The 20,555-nt window shown below is 36.4% G+C and overlaps 3 protein-coding genes across 5 annotated transcripts; 1 reads left to right on the top strand and 2 right to left on the bottom strand.

Annotated features, from left to right (window-relative positions):
- The first annotated feature begins 3,358 nt into the window (after positions 1–3,358).
- LOC114729094 (2,3-bisphosphoglycerate-dependent phosphoglycerate mutase-like) lies at positions 3,359–6,951 on the top strand. Of its 3 annotated transcripts, none has more exons than XM_028916046.1 (9): positions 3,359–3,587; positions 4,091–4,352; positions 4,565–4,788; positions 5,149–5,267; positions 5,360–5,516; positions 5,944–6,045; positions 6,136–6,255; positions 6,450–6,505; positions 6,590–6,951. In XM_028916046.1, the coding sequence occupies exons 2-8, from the start codon at positions 4,094–4,096 to the stop codon at positions 6,489–6,491; spliced, it is 1,023 nt and encodes a 340-aa protein (XP_028771879.1). In that variant the 5' UTR covers positions 3,359–3,587; positions 4,091–4,093; the 3' UTR covers positions 6,492–6,505; positions 6,590–6,951. The 3 variants fall into 3 exon arrangements, with proteins under 3 accessions (XP_028771879.1, XP_028771877.1, XP_028771878.1); XM_028916044.1 differs by having other exon boundaries at positions 3,360–3,587; positions 6,450–6,499; XM_028916045.1 differs by lacking the exon at positions 3,359–3,587 and adding an exon at positions 3,634–3,676 and having other exon boundaries at positions 6,450–6,499.
- Positions 6,952–7,103: 152 nt separating this feature from the next.
- Positions 7,104–11,344, bottom strand: LOC114729095 (phosphatidylinositol transfer protein 3-like). The gene is made up of 6 exons (XM_028916047.1): positions 11,196–11,344; positions 9,870–9,962; positions 9,567–9,743; positions 8,610–8,708; positions 8,026–8,268; positions 7,104–7,789 (listed from the first exon to the last, which is right to left on the bottom strand). The coding sequence occupies exons 2-6, from the start codon at positions 9,951–9,953 to the stop codon at positions 7,382–7,384; spliced, it is 1,011 nt and encodes a 336-aa protein (XP_028771880.1). The 5' UTR covers positions 9,954–9,962; positions 11,196–11,344; the 3' UTR covers positions 7,104–7,381.
- Positions 11,345–15,830: 4,486 nt separating this feature from the next.
- On the bottom strand, positions 15,831–19,930 carry LOC114729096 (probable beta-D-xylosidase 7). Its single transcript, XM_028916048.1, has 6 exons — positions 19,409–19,930; positions 19,036–19,335; positions 18,548–18,717; positions 18,323–18,420; positions 16,665–17,438; positions 15,831–16,539 (listed from the first exon to the last, which is right to left on the bottom strand). The coding sequence occupies exons 1-6, from the start codon at positions 19,808–19,810 to the stop codon at positions 15,950–15,952; spliced, it is 2,334 nt and encodes a 777-aa protein (XP_028771881.1). The 5' UTR covers positions 19,811–19,930; the 3' UTR covers positions 15,831–15,949.
- Positions 19,931–20,555: the final 625 nt, after the last annotated feature.

Genomic DNA, 20,555 nt, shown 5'->3' with positions numbered 1-20,555 from the left:
AGATAAATAAAGTAAATTAAAGTATCGTATCTAGAATTAAAGAAGTGTTTAGATGGAATTAAAATCAAATAGTTTTAAAATTACTTTTATGATGTATGAAATAAATATGTGGAGGAATTTTGTTTTGTTTTTCATAAAATCTTTCCAACACCCCCTTGAGAACAAGTTAAAAATCAAGTTAGTTCTTAAGGATTAAAAGTAATTTCAATTAAAATTATATCCTATTTTCACGGTCATGTCAAGCACACTTTTCTTTCACTTGCAGTTTTACTTCTACTTTCACGTTCATTTTCACTTCCATCAAAAACTCTTTTACAAGCTCCTTCACGATGGCAAACGGGGCATTAGAGATGAGAGGTGGGTGCTGCTTGGGCTGTAAACTTGAGGACCATAAGAACCCGTCAGTGGGGCATGGATGAGAGGTGGGTGCTGCTTGGGCTGTAAACTCGATGACCGCAAGACCGCGTTGGTGACAGATAAGAAATTCGAAAGGATCAAAGCCCATATTTGGCACTTGTAAGTACGAATGCAATTACTTGGTGGGGTTATGGTTATCCTGCAGCCCCGCAAGCGAACTTAATCACAGCCATGGGCCGCACGCTTAGTCTAGAGATGTGTTCTCATTCCACCTAATTAGCTATCAAACATCGACGCCTTTGATGCAGAACGAAGACGAATCCCTTCCTCCGCAGCAGCAAAACCATAGTTTTTAGAGATCCAGCCATCCAAACATGTTAATTTTTTGTAAAATCAGTTTTTGATTAAAAACCATGGTTTGGAAAAATGTAACCAACATCATGATTTTTGACAAAATCACTTTTGAATTGAAAATCATGGTTTAAGATCTAAAACCATGGTTTTTTATAAAGTGATTTTTTTTTTTTGAAAGTATAGAACCATGGTTTGTGATATAAAAAATAGATAAATATGAAAAACTAAAATAGATTGAGATTTTAGATTCAGAATCAAATTGAATATTAGTTAGTTCTTATATTAAGAATGAGAGGTAATATTAATTATTATATTTTTTATATACAATTTATTATTTCAAACAAAAATATAAATTAAAAAATATTTTTTCTATAATTATTATGTTATTTATGTCTTTTTTAATAATTTATACATACAAAATGATTATTATAACAACCACTCAAATATTTTCACTTTATCAAAATCATTTTTTTTTACAAAATCTATTCAAAAATATATTTTTTCAAAAGTTATCTTTAAGAAGTTATTTTCTAAATTATGGTTTGGTTTCATCCAAACACCTATAAATTACGGATTGTTCAAGTGAAGCCTTTCATTTCGAAGGCTCTCCTCTTGTTCGGAGTATTATGTTTCACTTCTTTGCGGTCGTCTTGAAACTAACCGACATTTTTGTATACATACGGAGATTTAAACTTTTTTTCCGGCCACTTGTATGAAGAAAAACAAATAGTCACGTCAATAAATAAAAAGAGATGATGACACTCACACGTTTTATTGTTGTGTGCTGCCATATTAAGTAATAAAATGAGAGGTATGAAGATCAAGATGGCCATGAATGAAGCGAAATTTAAAACTCCATTATGGGAACGTTCGGCGTTTTTTTTTTGTTTCGGCCGGAAAACAGAGTCATTTTATTAATATTTGAAAAGATGTTGCAAACCCAATAGCTTAAATGTTTAATATTCAGCAGCATGACGCTCGAAGAAGGGGTTGGTGAATGGTGATGGTAGGTATGGTGAAGGAGTCACAGTGGTCCGCGAAGTAGTGCGTGCTGGTCTGCCTGGTCATTCTTAATAATTTTGTTTAGACCTGAAAAGAGGGCGTATTCTTGAAAGCAGCAGCTTCATGTGAAAAGCATATTCCGTTCCTCAGCTCGAAAGTGACGCAATGGCTGTTGGGTATGGCTCACGTGATCTTCGGGTCTAGTTTGGTTCCGCTACTACTTTAATTTTATGGCATTGCGAACCTAACCAGCGGGGCTTAAACGCTGAATATCTGAAGCTAAGCGCTGAGGTCAAATGAGGAATCAGTGAAAAGGGTTAGGTGAGGGGGGAGTGGTCGGGCTCGACTGCACGTGCCGTGCACACACAAGGAAGAAGCCGGTGCTTCCTTGTTAGGTGTTTTCTAGTTTCTTCCGCTTTTGGCACGACCATGGCAAATAAAACTGTATTTAGTATCTTAAAATATTTTGTAATGCATCAAACACTTTAAAATATTTTTTTAAACATATTCAGTATTATGAAATATTTTTTGATGCATCTAGCACTTTAAAGTATTTTTTAAGATGTGTTAAGTACCAAAAATATTTTTTGGTGCATCCAATACTAAGATTAAAGAAATATTTTAGGGTGTTGGACGTATCTAAAAAAATATTTCGAAATGTTAGATGCACCACAAAATACTTCAGAATATAATACTGGATATACCTGAGAAAATAGTTTGAGGTGTTAGATATATCTCAAGTCAAAAATAATATTGGGGCCAATTCTATGAAATATGATAGTCAGGCTCACACGCCACTGGTTAGGACTTAGCGCTAAGGATGGAAGATGGTTTTGTCCCTAAGCTTCCCCCAAGGGTTGGTGACACCGTGAGCCATTTAGATCCCCAAAGATCACAATATTTTTATTCAACTCAACTAAACTATAATGTTCGCTTCTGTCATTATACTTTTGTGCTTGTTTCATACATCCATTATTTATGCCCACATCCTTCAGATGACTCCGCTTGCTTGGTACTGCTGGAATGTCAACCGTCAATTATTTATTGCTTAATTGGATGGTTCATTCTTATTTTTAACAGAGAGAATTACCACGAGACTACATTTTCCATCAAATTATGGCATGATAAACACAGGACTGAAAGTGCGCATATAATGTTGCTCACCTTGTTTTGAAAAAAATTGTCTATTTTATATATTTCTAACAACGAATTAATAGAATTCATTAATTCAACTCAATTATATAAAATTTTTTTTGAGTTGATCTCTCCCGGTATCCCAGGCCAATGCTATCTTTCAAGCTTTTCAATAGGTCCAGACTAATCCGGAGTGACACCTGTAAATGATCCCTTAACGGATGGCTTGCATATCACTCCACACTGCTGCGTTCCTAAACGGGATCAAATTCCTAATCTTAGTTAAGCTAGAATGACCCCACAGCCAGTCAATCTAAGCATTTGTTTGTCACAGATATGTAATTTGGGGGCTGTGTAGTTCGATTTAAAGAAAAAGCCATAAATTAGGGTTAGGTGTTGACAATAAGCACTGTCCCACTGTGCTGGAGGCATACTGTTTGGAATTGGAAGCAGCCAATTTTGGCGTTGGACTTACAGTTTGGCATATAAATTATCGGAAGCCTTAATTGAAATTAGGAGCCAACCAAAATATCGGCGACTTCTCCGATAATTTGATTAAAGCGGCTCCTTGTCTGAGTCATAAACAACTCCCTTTCCCTCTTCGCATTTTCCCTCTGTTGTTCGTTGCGGTGAATACTAGCTGCTGTAACTCTGTCATCTTCTTCTTCAGACTTTCTTGTAATAAACTCGTACGTTTCTACATCACCTCCTCGTTTTCATCGCCACCTCTATATAAGCAGGTAAATATATTTTCTCCATTCCATACTTGCTCACATTTTGCTTTTGGCCCTTCCTTCTGCTTCTTTGTTCTTGCTTTAACTCCTTAGTGGTACGTTGTTGCCTTTCATATTGATTATTTTCGACTCAAGACTTGATGGAAGAGCGAGTACTCCTTGTTTCATGTATTGATGCATTCTCCGTCTCGGTTCATCTTGATTTATCTTGTTCATTTCATATGGATCTGCTGTTTGTTTCCTTCCCTCTAAATTCTTTGAGTAATTTCGAGTTGTGTAAATAGCGGGCCAGATTTTAATATGCCAACAACCATTCACTAGTGATTCACGATATATTATTAGCCCTTTGGTTCCTTTTTTCGGGCATTTGAATGGTTTTCTAAGCACGCACAAGTTTGTTGTGTTATTCCATACGTGATTTGAACCTTTAAGGGTATATCTTGTGACTCCTGACAAATAAATCTAGGATGACACATAAACTGGCATTGCCTTGTTTTTCCAATTTTCAGAGAATGGCTGCTAAAGTCTGTCACCAGGCTATTGGAACTTTTCAGTCCGAGTCGCTTCTTAAAAATTCTAAAAACCACCAAAATCTTCGGAAGAACTCAATAAGATTGATAGCAAAGGATTTCAGCAGCTGCAATAGCTTGTCAAGGAGAGCTGATGAGAGGAATTGTTGCATAATTCGATCCTTAGCTTCTCAAACATCCCTGGTTGATCCAGTGTTATCCCCTTCAAGAAGCAGCACCGGTGATAGTTCCAAGAAATCAAGTAAGAGAAAATCTACTATCAATTGACATTCATTGCTTCAAGAGTTCGTTGTACATGTTTATAATGTTTTCATCCATCTATATGAAAAGCATTCATGTTGATTGGATTATGAAGTCGGACTGACTTCAAGTTTCACATGATTGCGACATTCATTGAGTTGAAGTTATCTTTGATGGATCTTTTTAACTGACGTTCAATTTGTTTCATGTCAGATGAAGCAGCGTTGATCCTTATTCGGCATGGTGAATCATTATGGAATGAAAAGAATTTATTCACAGGCTGCGTAGATGTCCCGCTAAGCAAGAAGGGCATAGATGAGGCGATTGAAGCTGGCAAAAGGATCAGTAGCATTCCCGTCGATGTCATATTTACGTCTGCTCTGATTCGTGCACAAATGACAGCCATGCTTGCCATGACCCAGCACCGTCGAAGGAAGGTAACAGGAATGATAACCGTCTTCATGTTTCGAAAGTGATAATATATGCTCCACTAATTTTAGCATTGAAATCTTAGGGTTTATTAGGAAGCATGTCAGGCTCTCGAAACTTCGCTTTTGAATCAGTCTTCTTAATCACTATTGGAATAACTTAGGACTGGGCGGTTTATACTGCCTCCATCGTCCAGAATACTAGGGAATAAGAAATTATCAGATTATGCTATACTATAATTTCTGCTTATGATGTAAATAGCAATATAATGATATCTAGTTTACACCGTTTGGAGAATCATATCCTTTGCTGTATTATGCTATCAATGTCTTTTGTCTGACCTTCTTTAATCATCAACCTCTATGCAGGTGCCTATCATCATACACAGCGAGAGTGAGCAAGCAAGAGCATGGAGCCAAGTTTTTAGTGAAGATACAAAGAAGCAATCCATTCCAGTCATAGCAGCTTGGCAACTAAATGAAAGAATGTAGCAATCTTTTCTGCAGTTCTCAGTTTTGCACTTGCTTTATAATCTCATGGATAGTATGTGATTGGTTTTGCAATTATTTGCCCTTTCAGGTATGGAGAGCTACAGGGTCTTAATAAGCAGGAAACAGCTGACAGATATGGAAAAGAACAAGTCCATGAATGGCGCCGAAGTTATGACACACCTCCTCCAAATGGTGAAAGTTTGGAAATGTGTGCTGAAAGGGCAGTTGCTTATTTTAAAGAGCAGGTAGGTTTTCCCCCCTTTTTCCCTGTCATATCCATGATTTTATTGAGATTTTTACAAGTAAAAACATGTTCTCCCTATTTTGTTTTCTCATCCAATGCTCGCTATGATGTTTTACATATTATATCATCATAATAAGGAAGTTGTATATATTTTTGAAATTAATGTGGGGTTCCATGTAAGTTTTGTGAATATTTAAAATGGATGGTGAATTTCAAAGCACTTTAATCTTTAATTTTTATGCTTCATGTTTGATGAGACACATGGCCTTAAGCATGCATTGTGCTGGAGATAAAAATACGAATGCTGTTTGCTAAAAAGACCAAATTTCTGGTGTTGACTTGTTAGTAATAGTGTAAAATATGAAGTTTGAGGTTGAAATGATCATATAACATTCATGTGGAGCTAATTCTGCTGATTTACCATGCAGATTGAACCCCAGCTTTCATCTGGAAAAAATGTTATGATTGCTGCTCATGGGAATTCATTGAGATCCATTATCATGTATCTTGACAAACTAACTTCTCAAGAGGTGATTGGAGTACTCAAAACCGTCACTCCCCTTGCATTCACATTCAACGCGTAAAATGGTGATGAATGTCTTTCTTTTACTGTATGACAGGTCATTAGTTTGGAATTATCCACTGGAATTCCCATGCTTTATATATTCAAGGAAGGAAGATTCATTAGGAGGGGGAGTCCCATAGGACCAACTGAAGCTGGAGTATATGCCTATACTAGGGTATGCATCGTATATCCCTTTTATATCTCCGCCCTTCTAGAATAAAGTTTTAATGAAAGATAGATATCTTTTGTCTAGAAAAATGCAATGGAACTTACAATCCGCTTGAGTTAGATTGGAAAAATAGAACAAAAATTGTCTGGTTTGATTTATTATGCCTGGAAGACGCTGACAGCTTCGATACGTGTTCACAGCGTTTGGCTCTTTACAGACAAAAATTGGATGATATGTACTAGAAATACAGGTAACGGTAACACCCACTGACTCATCTCTTCTGCTTATGCTTCTCCTACATTGTAATACGTTTATTTAACACCTTTTTAAATTGTTACAGGGCATGCGTTCTGCATTATCTGCAGAGTCACGGTAGAATCTCATAAAAATGGATAGGAAAGAAATATATGCAATCAACATTACCATTTTTCGATTGATTTGAAGTTAGATTTTTGGACGTTTAAGTACAGTTTTGGGCCAGTGGTTTAGAAGACCTGTTTCAACTGTTTTGGTACTCATCACTTAAGGACTGTGGTGGCTGAGGAAGCCTGTTGCAGAGGTTTATGGCAGATGAGAATCTTAATACCTTCAGCCGTCCGTTAATATAATTTATAAATGTAAATGAGTTGGAATGTGAATTATTATGAGTATGTTAGCTGTTTCATGAAACAAACTTATTTTATAACGTTTTCGTCCTGCGCATCTTTCCTCCTTCACTTACAATGAGGATTTACATGTTTTCATCTTTTCCTTGATCTAAGACGTGATAATCAGCGCAAGTGGAAGCAGCCGTTTGCTTCCAATAACCTTGTTCTGCTTTTCTAAGATGATCAGAGAGGATATACACAAACGCAGAAAATTAATCAGAGTATATACTCTCCAAGGTTAAACCACAGGAGTCCGTAAAGGGTCAAGTAGGATTTATCTTGTGTGTTCATAAATGTCAAATTAGAAAATGAAGAAGCGAAAGGAAAAAAAAAAAAAGGTGACTAGGATAAGTCGAAAACATCAGTTTATTTTTTGGGCCTGAAAAGTTGACAGGAGTCTCAGTCCCAAGCTCCAAGATAACGTCTTGCTACGTTACAGTTGACTGTGCAGACCTCGGAAAAGCGACGGCAGGCAATTTCTCAATCTAACGCAAATCTTTTGTGGTATTTATATCTCCTTGGTGAGCCAAGATATCCTGATCTGATTTGGCGCTCTCTAAATTCACCTCATGACTAAGGGTAGAGTCTATTTCTTCATTGTCTGAAGCACCAGAATCCGAGTCTAGCTTGATTGAATCTAAAGAAGGAGCATCATATGGGGCTGACGATGGAATGTTCACCCTTGTCCAAAAAGAGGGCATCTTCCTGTCATCCTCTCTCATCCTCTCAGCATAGATATTGATGTCAAATTCAGAGTTATTATTCCCGCCAAACGATGACTCTAGCCGGTCCATATCAAATAGATCTTCCATAATCTTCTTGGTGTTATGATCATCTGAGTAAACAAACTTGACTTTGTTATACGTCTTTGGCTCTAATAGGGGCTTTACCATCTGCACCAATACATTCTTTTACATCAGAGAATGGTACAAGCTATCAACAACTAAATCTAAATCAAAATACAAAGATCAATCCTTTACCAGCAAGAAAAATATCTACCACAATTACAAAATAATGCCTCAATCAGCAAGAAAAAGTGGACCTAAAATTGTCAGCATATTCTTATCCACTTATGCTGCATTTAGAGCTTCAAAAACACAACACAGATGAATAATACTTATAGATTTACCTTGAAGAATGGTTCAAAGAACTTGGGTGGATTGTACAGTATTGCCAAACCCAATCGTTCCGGATAATGATCTTGTAAGACATGGGCAGTTTCACGTGTCACCTTCACTGATATATTTGACAAACTGAAACCCTGGAAATCAATTAGCCAGACCATCTGTTCCTGTTCTGCTGGAAGATTTAAGATAGCATTTTCCATGCAGTATACAAGATACTTGATCTGTCCTTTTATTGACTCTGAGTTCTGCAACCGAAAAAAGAAGAAAATGGAAAGAAATATATGGAAACTCAACAAATGCATAAAACTCCTCTAAATATTGACGAAAAATCAAACTTGGACTAGATTCAGTTTGCTTGCATTCACCATTACCAAAAACTCTAACAAGCATTTGATGTAATTATCAAAGATTGGTGTAAAAGAGGGCCAGCTCTGCTTTAATTAGTTGGACATAATATATTTCTAAATATGGCCCTAACTCTCAAGCCTTCCATTTTCACTCCCACCAAGCACATTGTAAGAGTATGACTTTTATATCATTAAGCCATCATCAAAGCTAGAGGTTAGAAGTGATCATCAGAAGAAACCTGTCGACTAGGTCTCATGACAAGGACTGTTCTCCCATTCTTGTCAGTATAATTTGATCTATAAATCTTCCCTGTCTCTGCTTCATTAGCAATCTCTTCCTACATCAAGAATATAGACATTACAAACCGATTAGAAGTTGATATCACAAAATGTCACAACCATTCCAGATAAATAAGCGGACAAACCAACTTCATCTTGTCGGAAGCACTATTAAGAAGAATTCTGTTTGTTCAGGAAGAATTTTGATCAGATAAAGAAGCATAGCCAGAGCACGGCCAGAGGATATGATTGAGCGCTTTGAAAGTTTACCCAACCCTGCCCTTGCTTTCTGAATATGGGGAGAGATGGGCTCAAGGGAACAGAGATAGAACATATGAAACACCAAAACACAAAAAGAGAGGGCATATCCGAATCAGCCGCCCATACAATATGTTTATGACATGCATGTTGGACTTAAACATCTGTATACGGCAATTTTTTTTGTTTGATTCATTTTGGAACACCTTGAAATCTACTGTACATCTCAAAACGTGCTAAAATAATTTAGAAACTTGTTGGAGACCTTAACGATATGAAAGAAAATAAAGATGGATACTTAATTTGAATTCAAAACTTCCGTTTTAACTTGTTTTATGCTTCTACTTGGAATTTGTAATGGATATCTTTTTTTACATTTGAAATATTTGTTTTTGAGGCTTTCATAGTGCTGTTAAACTTTTCATGTGTTAATTTATCAAATACTCCATGTATTCACATTTTAAAATGGTATAATTTATCATATCCCCCATATCTTATCATGACATGTCCTATACATGTACTTTCTTTTTCTTTAAGCGAAACAAATACTCAGTATACAAAAATTACCTTAAAGGATGTAGTAATCCATCGCAGGCATGAATTATATATTTTTAGGAAAAAAATTGTCAGAAGTAAAGAGAAGAGAAGGATTGAATCACCCAGCGGATTTCTTCTGGTTTGTATGCTGCTCTCCATTTTAAAGTCTGTTTCAACATTTTAGTTGCCTTCTTGACATTCCAATTTCTAGCTCTTAAATGCCTTGAGATGGATTCATCAGAACAATAAATCAAGGCCTTACCGGATAATGGCCCTATCAGCTTTCTCACCTCATTGACCTGCATGGAATCAAAATATCAGACTCATGCTACTCTAATCAGAACATTGAAGTGAAATAGCTTCGGTGGCCAAGTATCAAGGTGAGGTCAGAAATGTGCTTCTTGATATAAACTATATGGACATACCTTTGCCTGTTGTTCTTGTGATTTTAACATATTGTCACAGCCATTAGTGGCAGGGCTGTCGGGATCCCCGCTCATGGTGTTCATATAAAATCTCTACAAATCATTAACGATTGCAACAATTATCAATACCAATTTTCCGGTATCTTTTCATCTTCATTCTGAATAATTACAGCATGACGACAGGCAGGAAGTCTTATATTATACTCCTCCGGTCCTTAATATAAGACCCAATTGTTGAGTTGGTTTTGATCCTAAATATAAGACCCATTTCTCATATTTGTCAATTTTCTCTAAATTACCCCTTTGGATACTCCTTCAACCATAATCAAGTAGAAGAGGAAGATGGGGTATTAAGAAATATGATTATGGTATTTTAGGAAAAATGTGTCACATTTCTTATAATTAACTAACTTACCTAACTTCCTTAATCTAATCAAATTAGTTAAATGGGTCTTATATTAAGGACCGGAGGAGTAACAAACTACTTGTCAACCAAAAAAAAAAAAAAGGATAACCAACTTAAGCATATGCATCAACAAAATCGCAAATCATTCAGTGGCAAGATGCGATCAACTTTTCAAAAGCAAAAAGCTGAACCGCTCTGTGGAATATTCTTAGAAGATTAAATGCTGAGATCTGATCCTAAGTGCCATCAATTGACTGTTTGGCAAAACATAGAAATGATAAATTTTATGGATAACGGTTATTGTCGGAAAGTTATCAAGATCACTACAATTTCTTCAACAAATTTTGCTGCAGCCATTTATTGTCTAGTCAAACGATGACCTGTACCGAGGAATCATCGCCGGCGGTCACCATCTTCTTCTAATTTCTAATATCCGGAGTCAAGTCTTTAATAAGGTAAATGTTAGAAGCAACCGGCAAACACATCAGCTCACATCAGCGCAGGTGGCAAAATTTACCAGGCTGAAAGATGCGGGCACAAATCGACATTCGCTACTCGCATAGATGTGAATTGATGTGTATGTTGGCAAAGTGTATGTAGACTTATTGAAGCAAAACTAACCAATCTAGAAGATGACCTTAGAAATCATCGCTGCAGGTCTAATTAATTCTTATTCATTCACTGACCAGTCTAATTATCTTCGGATATTTTACGCCCAAGGCTATCAAACAAATTATAAGCGAAACGGTATTCAGTCATAAACTCAAGTAAATTCACTAGCTACTCAGTAATTGACATATGGAATCAAACGGAGCTTATAGATGCAAATGAGCAGCCAAAAGCAGGGAGTCAACACAGGACAGATTAAATAAGAATAGGGAGAAAGAACGGAGAATCGAGAACTACGATGGGCGTCTAACCTGAGATGGTTCAAGATTTTCCTATCTGGCGATCAGAATAGCAGAGAAGGTACGATTCTTTCGGAGCTGAATACCCCGGAAACGAGAAAAGACTGGTCAGCCTTCTCCAGGAAAACAAGAAGAATGCCTTCGTTCCCTTTTCTATACAGAGTTTGAATTTCCAAATTTTTAAATTGGTGGGCATTGTTTCGGTCAAAAAAAAAAAATGGTGGCATTGCAAAACGACGTCCGCATCACGTTCCCATGTCCACCTAAAAGATGAAAAATAAACAAATAAGCAAATGTATTACTCCTCCGGTCCTAATTATAAGACCCAATTGACTTATTTGAGGAGATTAAGGAAGCAAGTTAAGTTGGTTATTTATAATAAATAAGTGTTGTTATTCATAAAATATCCTTGCTAATTAAGTATATTGGCTAAAACTATCATTATTAGAAGGATTATCTTGGAAAAAAATGCATAAATATAAGAGACAAAATGGATTGGATCTTATAATTAGGACCAAATAAAAAGTCAAATTGGGTCTTATAATAAAGACCAGAGGAGTATCATTCTTACATAAAATAATAATTTGACCCTTTTGCCCCCCCCTTTGAAACAGTGGTACCAACTGGTTCCTGCAAACCTAAATTTGTTCTCAGCCAAAAAAAAAAAAAGCCGAAATTTGAGGCTTTTATTCCAGGTCAAAAAAATTGAGGCTTTTGTTTATGAAAAAGCATGCATCAACCACCGGAATCAAATAGCCGTAACTATTTGACTTTATTTTTATTAATTAACCGTGTCTTCTTCCCACTTAAAATTTTGGAGACAATCACATTTTCATCGATTGTGATTTAGGGTGTGTTTGGTTAGAGGGGAGGGGAGGGAAGGGGAGGAAAAATGAGCCCCTCCCCTTATTTGGTTAAAAATTTTGGAGGGGAGGAGAGTTAAAATGTCCTCTCCCCTCCCCTCCCCCATTTTGGCTCCCCTTCAAATTGGGGGTTTTTGGAGGGGAGCCAAAATTTTGAACTATTATACCCTTATGATTTTTTTAATATTTCACTTCTACTCATAAAATATATTATTATAATATTTATTTCAAATAAAAAATATATTATCCTAAGTAAAAAAATAAAATATATATACATTATTATAATTAAAAATATATTATAAAAATTATTTAAAAATAAAAAATTATTTAAATAAAAAATTATAATATATAAAATTAATTGTTTTTTATAAATATATTATTTATTAAATATATTTTAAAGCTGGAAAAAAAGATAGCCTAAAGAAAATAAAATTTCATTTTTCTTAGAGCATATAAGATTTGTTAATTTGATTATTTTAAATATATTATTATATTAATTAGAATAAAAAATTACTATACCAATTTTTTAATACACATATTAACATGATAAGACTGAATTTTTATTAAATTATATAATTTAAATTAAGATGTAAATTAATTTATATAATATATCAATAAAAAACATAAACTAATATGTAAGGGTAAAATGGTAAATTGATTATTATTATCCCTCCCCTCTCCTCCTTGAACCAAACAAGGAATCATTAAATACCCTCCCCTCCCCTCCTTTTTAATTAAACCAAATAAGGTGAGGATAAAACCTCCCCTCCCCTTCCCTCAAACCAAACACACCCTAAGGGAGGGGCTAGCTCGGTGGGCCCACTACGTATTCCCTGATGTTGGGCTTGGGCACCCAATAAACTTCAAATCAGAATCCTAACCAAATATATATATATTTTTTAAAAGGAACAAGTTGTCTAAAATAAGCTGGTGCCCCTCCCTCAAAAATCAAAATAAAATTTCTACAAAGAGCTTCCAGTTGGCCTTGATCGTTTGATACGAGAAGATGCCTTCTGGCTAAGCTAAGTTCTAATACACTAACTTCTGCAGGTTAAAAACGAAAGACTTTGTTTCTGCTGGGTATCCGTTGTTTATTCCCCTTCTATTACCCAGGAAAAATTAAAAAGAAGAAGATATTTCTACATGCAATCCATGTGATATGTAAGGGCAGGGGTACAAAGCAACAATTTTGAAGCGTCACATCAGCGTCACATCCTAAAAAGGGATACCATGGTTGCTCATCTGTTTCATTCATGAGTTTGAACCAAATTTTGCATTTAAAATTTGTATGAAAACCTGAAATTACAATGAATAATACTGATTTCATGACTTCTTACTCTCCTTTATTCAGATATTACCCTATTATTTTTTTTTGAAAAATTACCAGAAATGTTTACAACTCAAATCTTACTTCCGACATCTCAGGAGCATATCCTCTCAGAATCCCATTCTCTCACTATCTCTTAGTAACTGATCTGAACCGTTAATGTGATTAATCCTATCCGTTCATTTTAATACTTTTAAAACCCCTTCATGACCCCTCAAATCTTAGATTTTCTGCAACTTCTTGGCATAGCTTGGTAGGAAATATTCTGAGACGCAGTATATGAGTATATGAATAAAGAAAAGTCATTTTTCATAAAAGTTAATATCTTTGGGACTTTTTCACGGGTAAAAATATTCATTGTAGAAATTTTGAAGAGAAAAATCCCAAAAAATATTTTTTAAACTTCAAATTAAGAATGACTAAAAAAATGTGTTGTCATTTATTTTTCAAATGTTAGCAAATCATGGCTAAACTTAAATAAAAACAGTCAACAAAAAATATTGACTTTTAATAGCAAAAAACAAAATCTGCGCCACCTGGAACTTTTTTATTACAAAAGATCTCTGTTAATGTAACCGGATATACACACAGGGTAAAAGCTTTGGAAGCTAAAAACAATTTGCAGGCCAAAGCAACAAAAATGAAGAACAACCATAGCCTGGACAACAAAGAAGCCATGATATATTATAACGAAACATTTTTACTTTTTATGATCAATAGCATTACACTTCCTGTTCTTAATATAAAACTTAGTTAACTAAGGTAAAAAAAACTAAGAAAGCTAAAAAATTACTTAATTATAGCATATGTTACATTATCTTTCTAAGATATATATGTATCATTATATATTAATTTATAAGCTAAACAAATTATATTGGAGAAAAATGGTAAATATAACATTATAAAATAATTTATTTAACTTTTTTAATTTTTTTAAAATTAGTTAATTGAGTTTTATATATGCTGAGAACCAAAAGTAGTAGTAATTATATAAATATAATAGTTACATCTTTTACAATGTTAAACAAGTACAATGTCATATCTTCTATAAATTACTACCTCCTGTCCTAATTATAAGACTAATTAGGGCTATAAGTAATACTCCTCCGGTCCTAATTATAAGACCCAATTGACTTATTTGAGGAGATTAAGGAAGTAAGTTAAGTTGGTTATTTATAATAAATAAGTGTTGTTATTCCTAAAATATCCTTACTAATTAAGTATATTGGCTAAAACTATCATTATTAGAAGGATTATCTTGGAAAAAAATATATAAATATAAGAGAGAAAATGGATTGGGTCTTATAATTAGGACCAAATAAAAAGTCAAATTGGGTCTTATAATAAGGACCGGAGGAGTACATATATAAGGAAAAAATCTCCATTTTAACTGGAAGAAATTCGCATCTTAAAGATTCATCTAACCGAGATTGTTGTGATTTTAGCTATGAAAAAATCTAAAAGATAATGATATTTTATGAAAAAATGAGCGTTTTTTTAAAAATCATATCTTGCCTCTCAGAATATTTTCCACCAAGTTATGCCAAAAAGTAGCGGAAGATCGAAGCATTTGAGGTGTCCTGGAGGTGCTTTAAAAATATTGAAATGAATGGCTACGATTTAATCACATTAACAATCTAGATCAGCTGCTGAGAGGTTGGCTTCTGAGGAGATCTACTTCCCGACATCTCACTGTAGATTCATGTCTTCAAATCTCAACCCCAGGTCCCACGGCAATTTTTTTATTTTTTGGGTGAAATCCCATGGCAATTTTATTCTCTCCCAATATGACCAATGCCGGTGGCAGACGTGGTCCGGTCATTGGGCTCTCCCCAGGGTAGGTTTTATTCCTTTTTTTTTGGGCCGTAATTGCATTTTACCTTTTTTTTTTTTTGGGGTCCGACTCCAGATGCTGTTGATCTTTTCCTTTTAACCTTTTTGCCAGAGAGATGCTGTTTATCTTTGCTCACACTGGGAAAATGCAAAGCTTATCTCGAAAGCGGACAATGAATAAAAAAAAATTATAATGATTTACATTTTAAAATATTCTTAAACGAATTTTAGTTTTTCATGTAAAAAAAAAAATTTTAATTTTTAATAACGAAAACTTATTCTTTAAACAGCGTTGATTGACAATTTCAATTTGCCGATCTTTCCGTCAAATGGACTGAAGTGATTGAAGTTGAATTGGTTTGATGGGCGCCATTATCATCAAATGACTTCAAATTTTAAAAATATCGAATATTCCTACTAGTATATACGTACACCCGGCCGCGGACAAACAATTGTCAAATGTTTTTGCTGGTCAAAAAAAAAAATTTGTCAAATGTTTTAAGTGTAAAGCTCTGGATTAAACATATTTCTTTTAACTGAGAATTAGATATTTAATAATTATTATATTCTTTTTTTTAACAAAAATAATTGTATTAATATCAAAAGCAAAATTTCTCCCCAGAATGAGCATATATATATGTATATATATATTAAAAATACATCGATAGAGTGTACGGATTCAATTTCATGATGAGACCCCTAATAAATTAGCTGAGGCTTATTGAAGAATCAAATCCGCAACATCAGAAAATTATATCAATTGGATACTGTTCATCCCCAACAATCAACAAATGGGAGCCTTCTTCAATTACTTTGGAGCCACCCTCGCTTGCTCTGCTAAGGTGCTCGCAGGGACTTATCTCAAATCCAACTTCCGCCCTTTCCCCTGCATCTAACATCACACTCTCAAAACCCACCAACTGTTTGATCGGATTTCCACTTCTCTGTTTCGCATGCCTCGCAAATAGCAAGACCGAATGCTTCCCCGCCGTACTTCCTTCGTTTTTAACTCCCACCCTCACTGACACTGACATGCTTTGGCACAATTTTGCCCCCATCTCTGATACTGATTTGATACGAATGGTTTCCCAATTCTCAACTATCAAGTAAGACGACGATTGATTCAAGTTAAGCTTGTTCTGCGTGACAGAGAGGAACTCGTGGGAATATTTGGAGTAGCTGAGGCCATAGCCGAACTCATACACCTTTGGGCCCCTGTAAAACCGGTAGGTCCTTCCGGGATACCCAGAAGATGGATCAGCTCGCATCCTCATGTCTGTCATTGGCACTCTTATGAAATCTTTTGGGTACCAAGTCACTGGTAATCTTCCTCCTGCATTCACATCATAAAGCTCGCCGTTCAAATTTTCTTCACTAGTGCACTAATCAAGAAGATATATGTAACTTTCATGTTTGGGTAAACTTCACTGGCACATTAAAAGAGAAAATTTAATTGACCTGGGTTGTGATCGCCAAAGATGATCTGAGCAAGCGCGATTCCTCCAGCTTCTCCGGGATAACCGGCCCAGAGGATGCCTCCAATTTTGTTGTTATCCTTGGCCGAAGAAATATCAAGAGGGCCTCCAGAAAAGATCACCAAGGTGACTGGCCTCTTGGAAGCTTGAGCAACGCTGTCTATGAGTTCCAGCTGCTTGCCAGGTAAGTCCAGGTGAACCCGATCACGATCTTCTCTCTCTTGACTTTGATCCAACCCCATCATCAGCACCACGTAATCAGCCTTCGCGGCGATGTCCACGGCTTCGCCAATCTGAGCCGAAGAACATTTGACTCCTCCATCACAACCAGGGTGATAAATGGTGTTCTTAACATAGTGCTGAAAGGCCTGCAATGGCGTCACAAGTTTACAGGGAGGGCCCTCATAGTTTCCAAGGAGCGTTAAAGAGCCAGCATTGCCGTTAGGACCTATGATTGCGAGGGAAATTGGAGGTTTTATTTTGGGGAGTGGGAGAAGTCTGGCAGAGTTCTTCAAAAGGACAATGCCATTTTTGGCTGCTTCAAGAGCTAAATACTGGTGATCTTTTGAACACACTTGATCAGGACCGATAGCGCCGAAGGGGAGTTTGGCTGGATTCCCTTCGAATAGACCCAGCCGTATTCTAATTGAAAACAGGTTGTGAAGTGCACGATCTACTTGAGATATTGGTAATTTTTTCTGCACCACTGCTGATTTAGCATGCTTCGTCAAGTAATCACCGCACTCTACGTCCATTCCTGCATATATGGTTGCTTCCCATTAATTTAGTTCAAATACCCCAATCATCAATAAATTCATCTAATCTACAACTCCATTAAAACTCAACTAAATTTAAATTTTAGTCCTTAATAGCAGAACAAGTTCTCAAACACAGCCCTTTTATATGTCATTTTTTCAAAGGACGTATACATCACGCATAGATCTTAATTTGCTTTATCTCTTATAATTTAGAAAATAAAGAAGTGCCCATTTGAATTCTGGGAGCTCATGTCAAGACTCAAGTGTCGCATTCAATTGGAGGCATCCCTGTCGTTGGCCAAAAAAAAAAAGAAAAAAGGAGGCATCCCTCTCAACAATAGGGCCATAATAATAGACGCGTCCCACTTTCCCGTTTATAATAAACAAACAATGAAGTTGTGATTGGATTGAGCATAGTGACCGTTAAAAAAAAAAATACTCCCACAACTGCACCTGTGATAGGTTGGATCCAGAAAGAGGTAGGTGAGATAGAAATTACAATGGCTTTAATACATAAACAAATTACACGTCCGCATAAGGTTCCACAGGATGTGGGGGGGCCAAAGCATTGATCACTTTAGGAGGCTTTCCGATAATATTCACAGCCAAAGCAAACCGACAAAATACTGTTAAAATCCTCCTACATTAGTCAATTCTATAGATGATTAGGATGATCATGAGAGGTTACGCACCCAACCCGAGTGTGAAAAAAGTAGCCAAGTTGATCACAAATTCCAAAAAAGCGGCCCTACATAACGAAAGGCTATAGGGTGAAAAATCTTGATGTATCACGCACAAGTGAACAAATACAAACACATAATTACGACTTGCTTTCTTGGTACTACAGGATGATCACATAAATAAAAGGGCGCAGGGAGTGTACCAGCCCGAAGGACATCGGCCACAGCGTCCTCCGCCGATCTCGCATATCCTTGATCCTTATGAAGGAGGGAGACTGCGCCACAATCGGAAGTGATGTACCTGATGGTTCCGCCCATCATAACGATCAAATTAAGATACATTATAAGCCACTTGTCGGTGTCCCTATCCTAACACTTTTCATATTTTCTTAAAAGAACCGCAATTTGAGAAGGAGGCAGATAATTACCCGTGGAAACCCCATTGTTTTCTGGCGGTTTTAGTTAGGAGATTGAAATCTGCACAGTTTGGAACCCCATTCACTCGGTTATAAGCGCACATTATCCCACTTGCTCGTCCTTGCTCCACGCAGCTCTGAAATGGAGGCTGATATGTGTCCGCTAAATCTTGCAAAGTGACCTGAAATATCTTGATCATGAGCATTCTAACTCTGAAAAAGGGTAAAGAGAATGGAAAAGTTGGACGGAAAGGGACTATACTCAAGACAGTAAAACTAGTATCAGATCCAGAATTTGTCTCTTTACTTTATCTTCTTGTTTACCTTCTGCTCAGTTCATTTCTACTTTAAATTCGCATATTGAAACGAAATTAAGTGACTGCAATGCTTAATGAGTAATCCAGTGGCATTCCAGTATCCAGGGACTTATTGTGAGGATGAAAGAAGAAAGTAAAGTGAGGCACGAAGCAGCCCAGTCAAAAACAGTAGTAGATACATACGCGAGCATCGAAGACGAAGCGATTCACACCCTTCCAGTTGTCCAAATCGTAAGCCGTGAAATGCTTGCAACAAGCCGAAGCTTGAAGATGGCCGCTGAGTTTGCCTCCCTGGAAGGAATCACCTTGTAACCCCCTCACATACGACACAGCGTACTTGGAAGTAACCTGTGGGTCTTCGCCGGCTGTTTCTTGACCTCTCCCCCATCTTGGATCTCTGAAGATGTTAATGTTTGGAGCCCAAAATGTCATGCCCGTGGCTTGCCCTGCATTATAGATTGCTCTTGCTTCTGCTCCGACGGCCTTAATCCACACACACCCATTCAAAATACACACTAAATCCCAGTAAGTAAGTGTGATAGACAAACTAACTGACCTGACCGATTCTGTACCAGAGGAGGGGGTCGAAGGTAGCAGCGGAGAGGATGACTTGAGGGAAGCTAGTGGCAGAAGAAATGGAGCCATTGAATCGGATGCCTCGTCCAACGTAGGAGACTCCGTGCAAAGCTTCATTCCACCATTGGTAGGCGGGGATACCGAGTCGAGGAATGGGAGGTGCGTTGTTAACTAGTTGAGCTAGCTTCTCGTCCAATGAGAGGCGCGACACCAGGTCTTGGGCTCTGCGAGACACGCTGAGCCTGGCGTTGCAGAATGGGTAGGATCTGGTAGCAGGATTGGACCAGTCACAGGCAAAGGGCGGCGACTGAGTGAACTCGGCCGGGGCCACCGCTTCAGAGAGCAGGAACAAGCACGCAAGTATAATGGCTGACAGCTGCATTCTGTCAAAAGTTTATTTGATGCCAACGATGACTTCGGACCCCCGCCCATCCCCTTTATAAAGACTTTAGCCTTTCTCTGTTTAATAACGGTATGTAATTAATAATGTGATGTTACAGTTTGTTCATCTCAATCATGTTTTAGAAAGTAGAGTGAGTTGGCGGAGTGCTTAACCCATCAATCAGTGGTTGGTTGGTTTAGGCTCGGGAGAATGTGACGGAAGAACACGGAATGCTTTACTAAAGAACAAACAATAGCATGAACCAATCCGAATTTATTAAATTATAAAAACAATTCAGGTTTTAAAAAAATAAATGGAGGGAAATATAATTATTATGCTGGCATATGGTTCAATTGTAAATTTTATAAGCTCTATCATATACTATATCACAAGTTTAATTTAAAAAAACTTTGATAAAAAAGAAGTTTTAAATAAAAACAAGAGAATTAGTTGTGAAGTGTAAAAGCTTTGCATTTAAATAATTACAATTGATTTTTTCCCCAAAAAAAGTCTTAATAACAATTTAAACAAATTGTAATGACAAGTTTCAATTAGAGAATAACAATATGTGAGACTTATTTTGTAATTTTTTTTCTTTTTTAAGATCTTATTATAATTTTTTTTTGGATTAAAGCATAAATATTTTTTTATTGGAAGGCAATCTTATTCAAGGTACTTTAGACACTAGATGTGGACACCTCTTTTAACAGATAGTCAAATCTTAATTCGTCATATTGTGAGGGAT

This window comes from Neltuma alba, unplaced genomic scaffold, assembly GCF_004799145.2.
Source record: "Neltuma alba isolate B1F8T4 unplaced genomic scaffold, ASM479914v2 tig00012602_pilon, whole genome shotgun sequence".
NCBI lineage: Eukaryota > Viridiplantae > Streptophyta > Magnoliopsida > Fabales > Fabaceae > Neltuma > Neltuma alba.
Note: the sequence above shows the minus strand (reverse complement) of the source record. Positions and strands in the feature narration are given on the sequence as shown.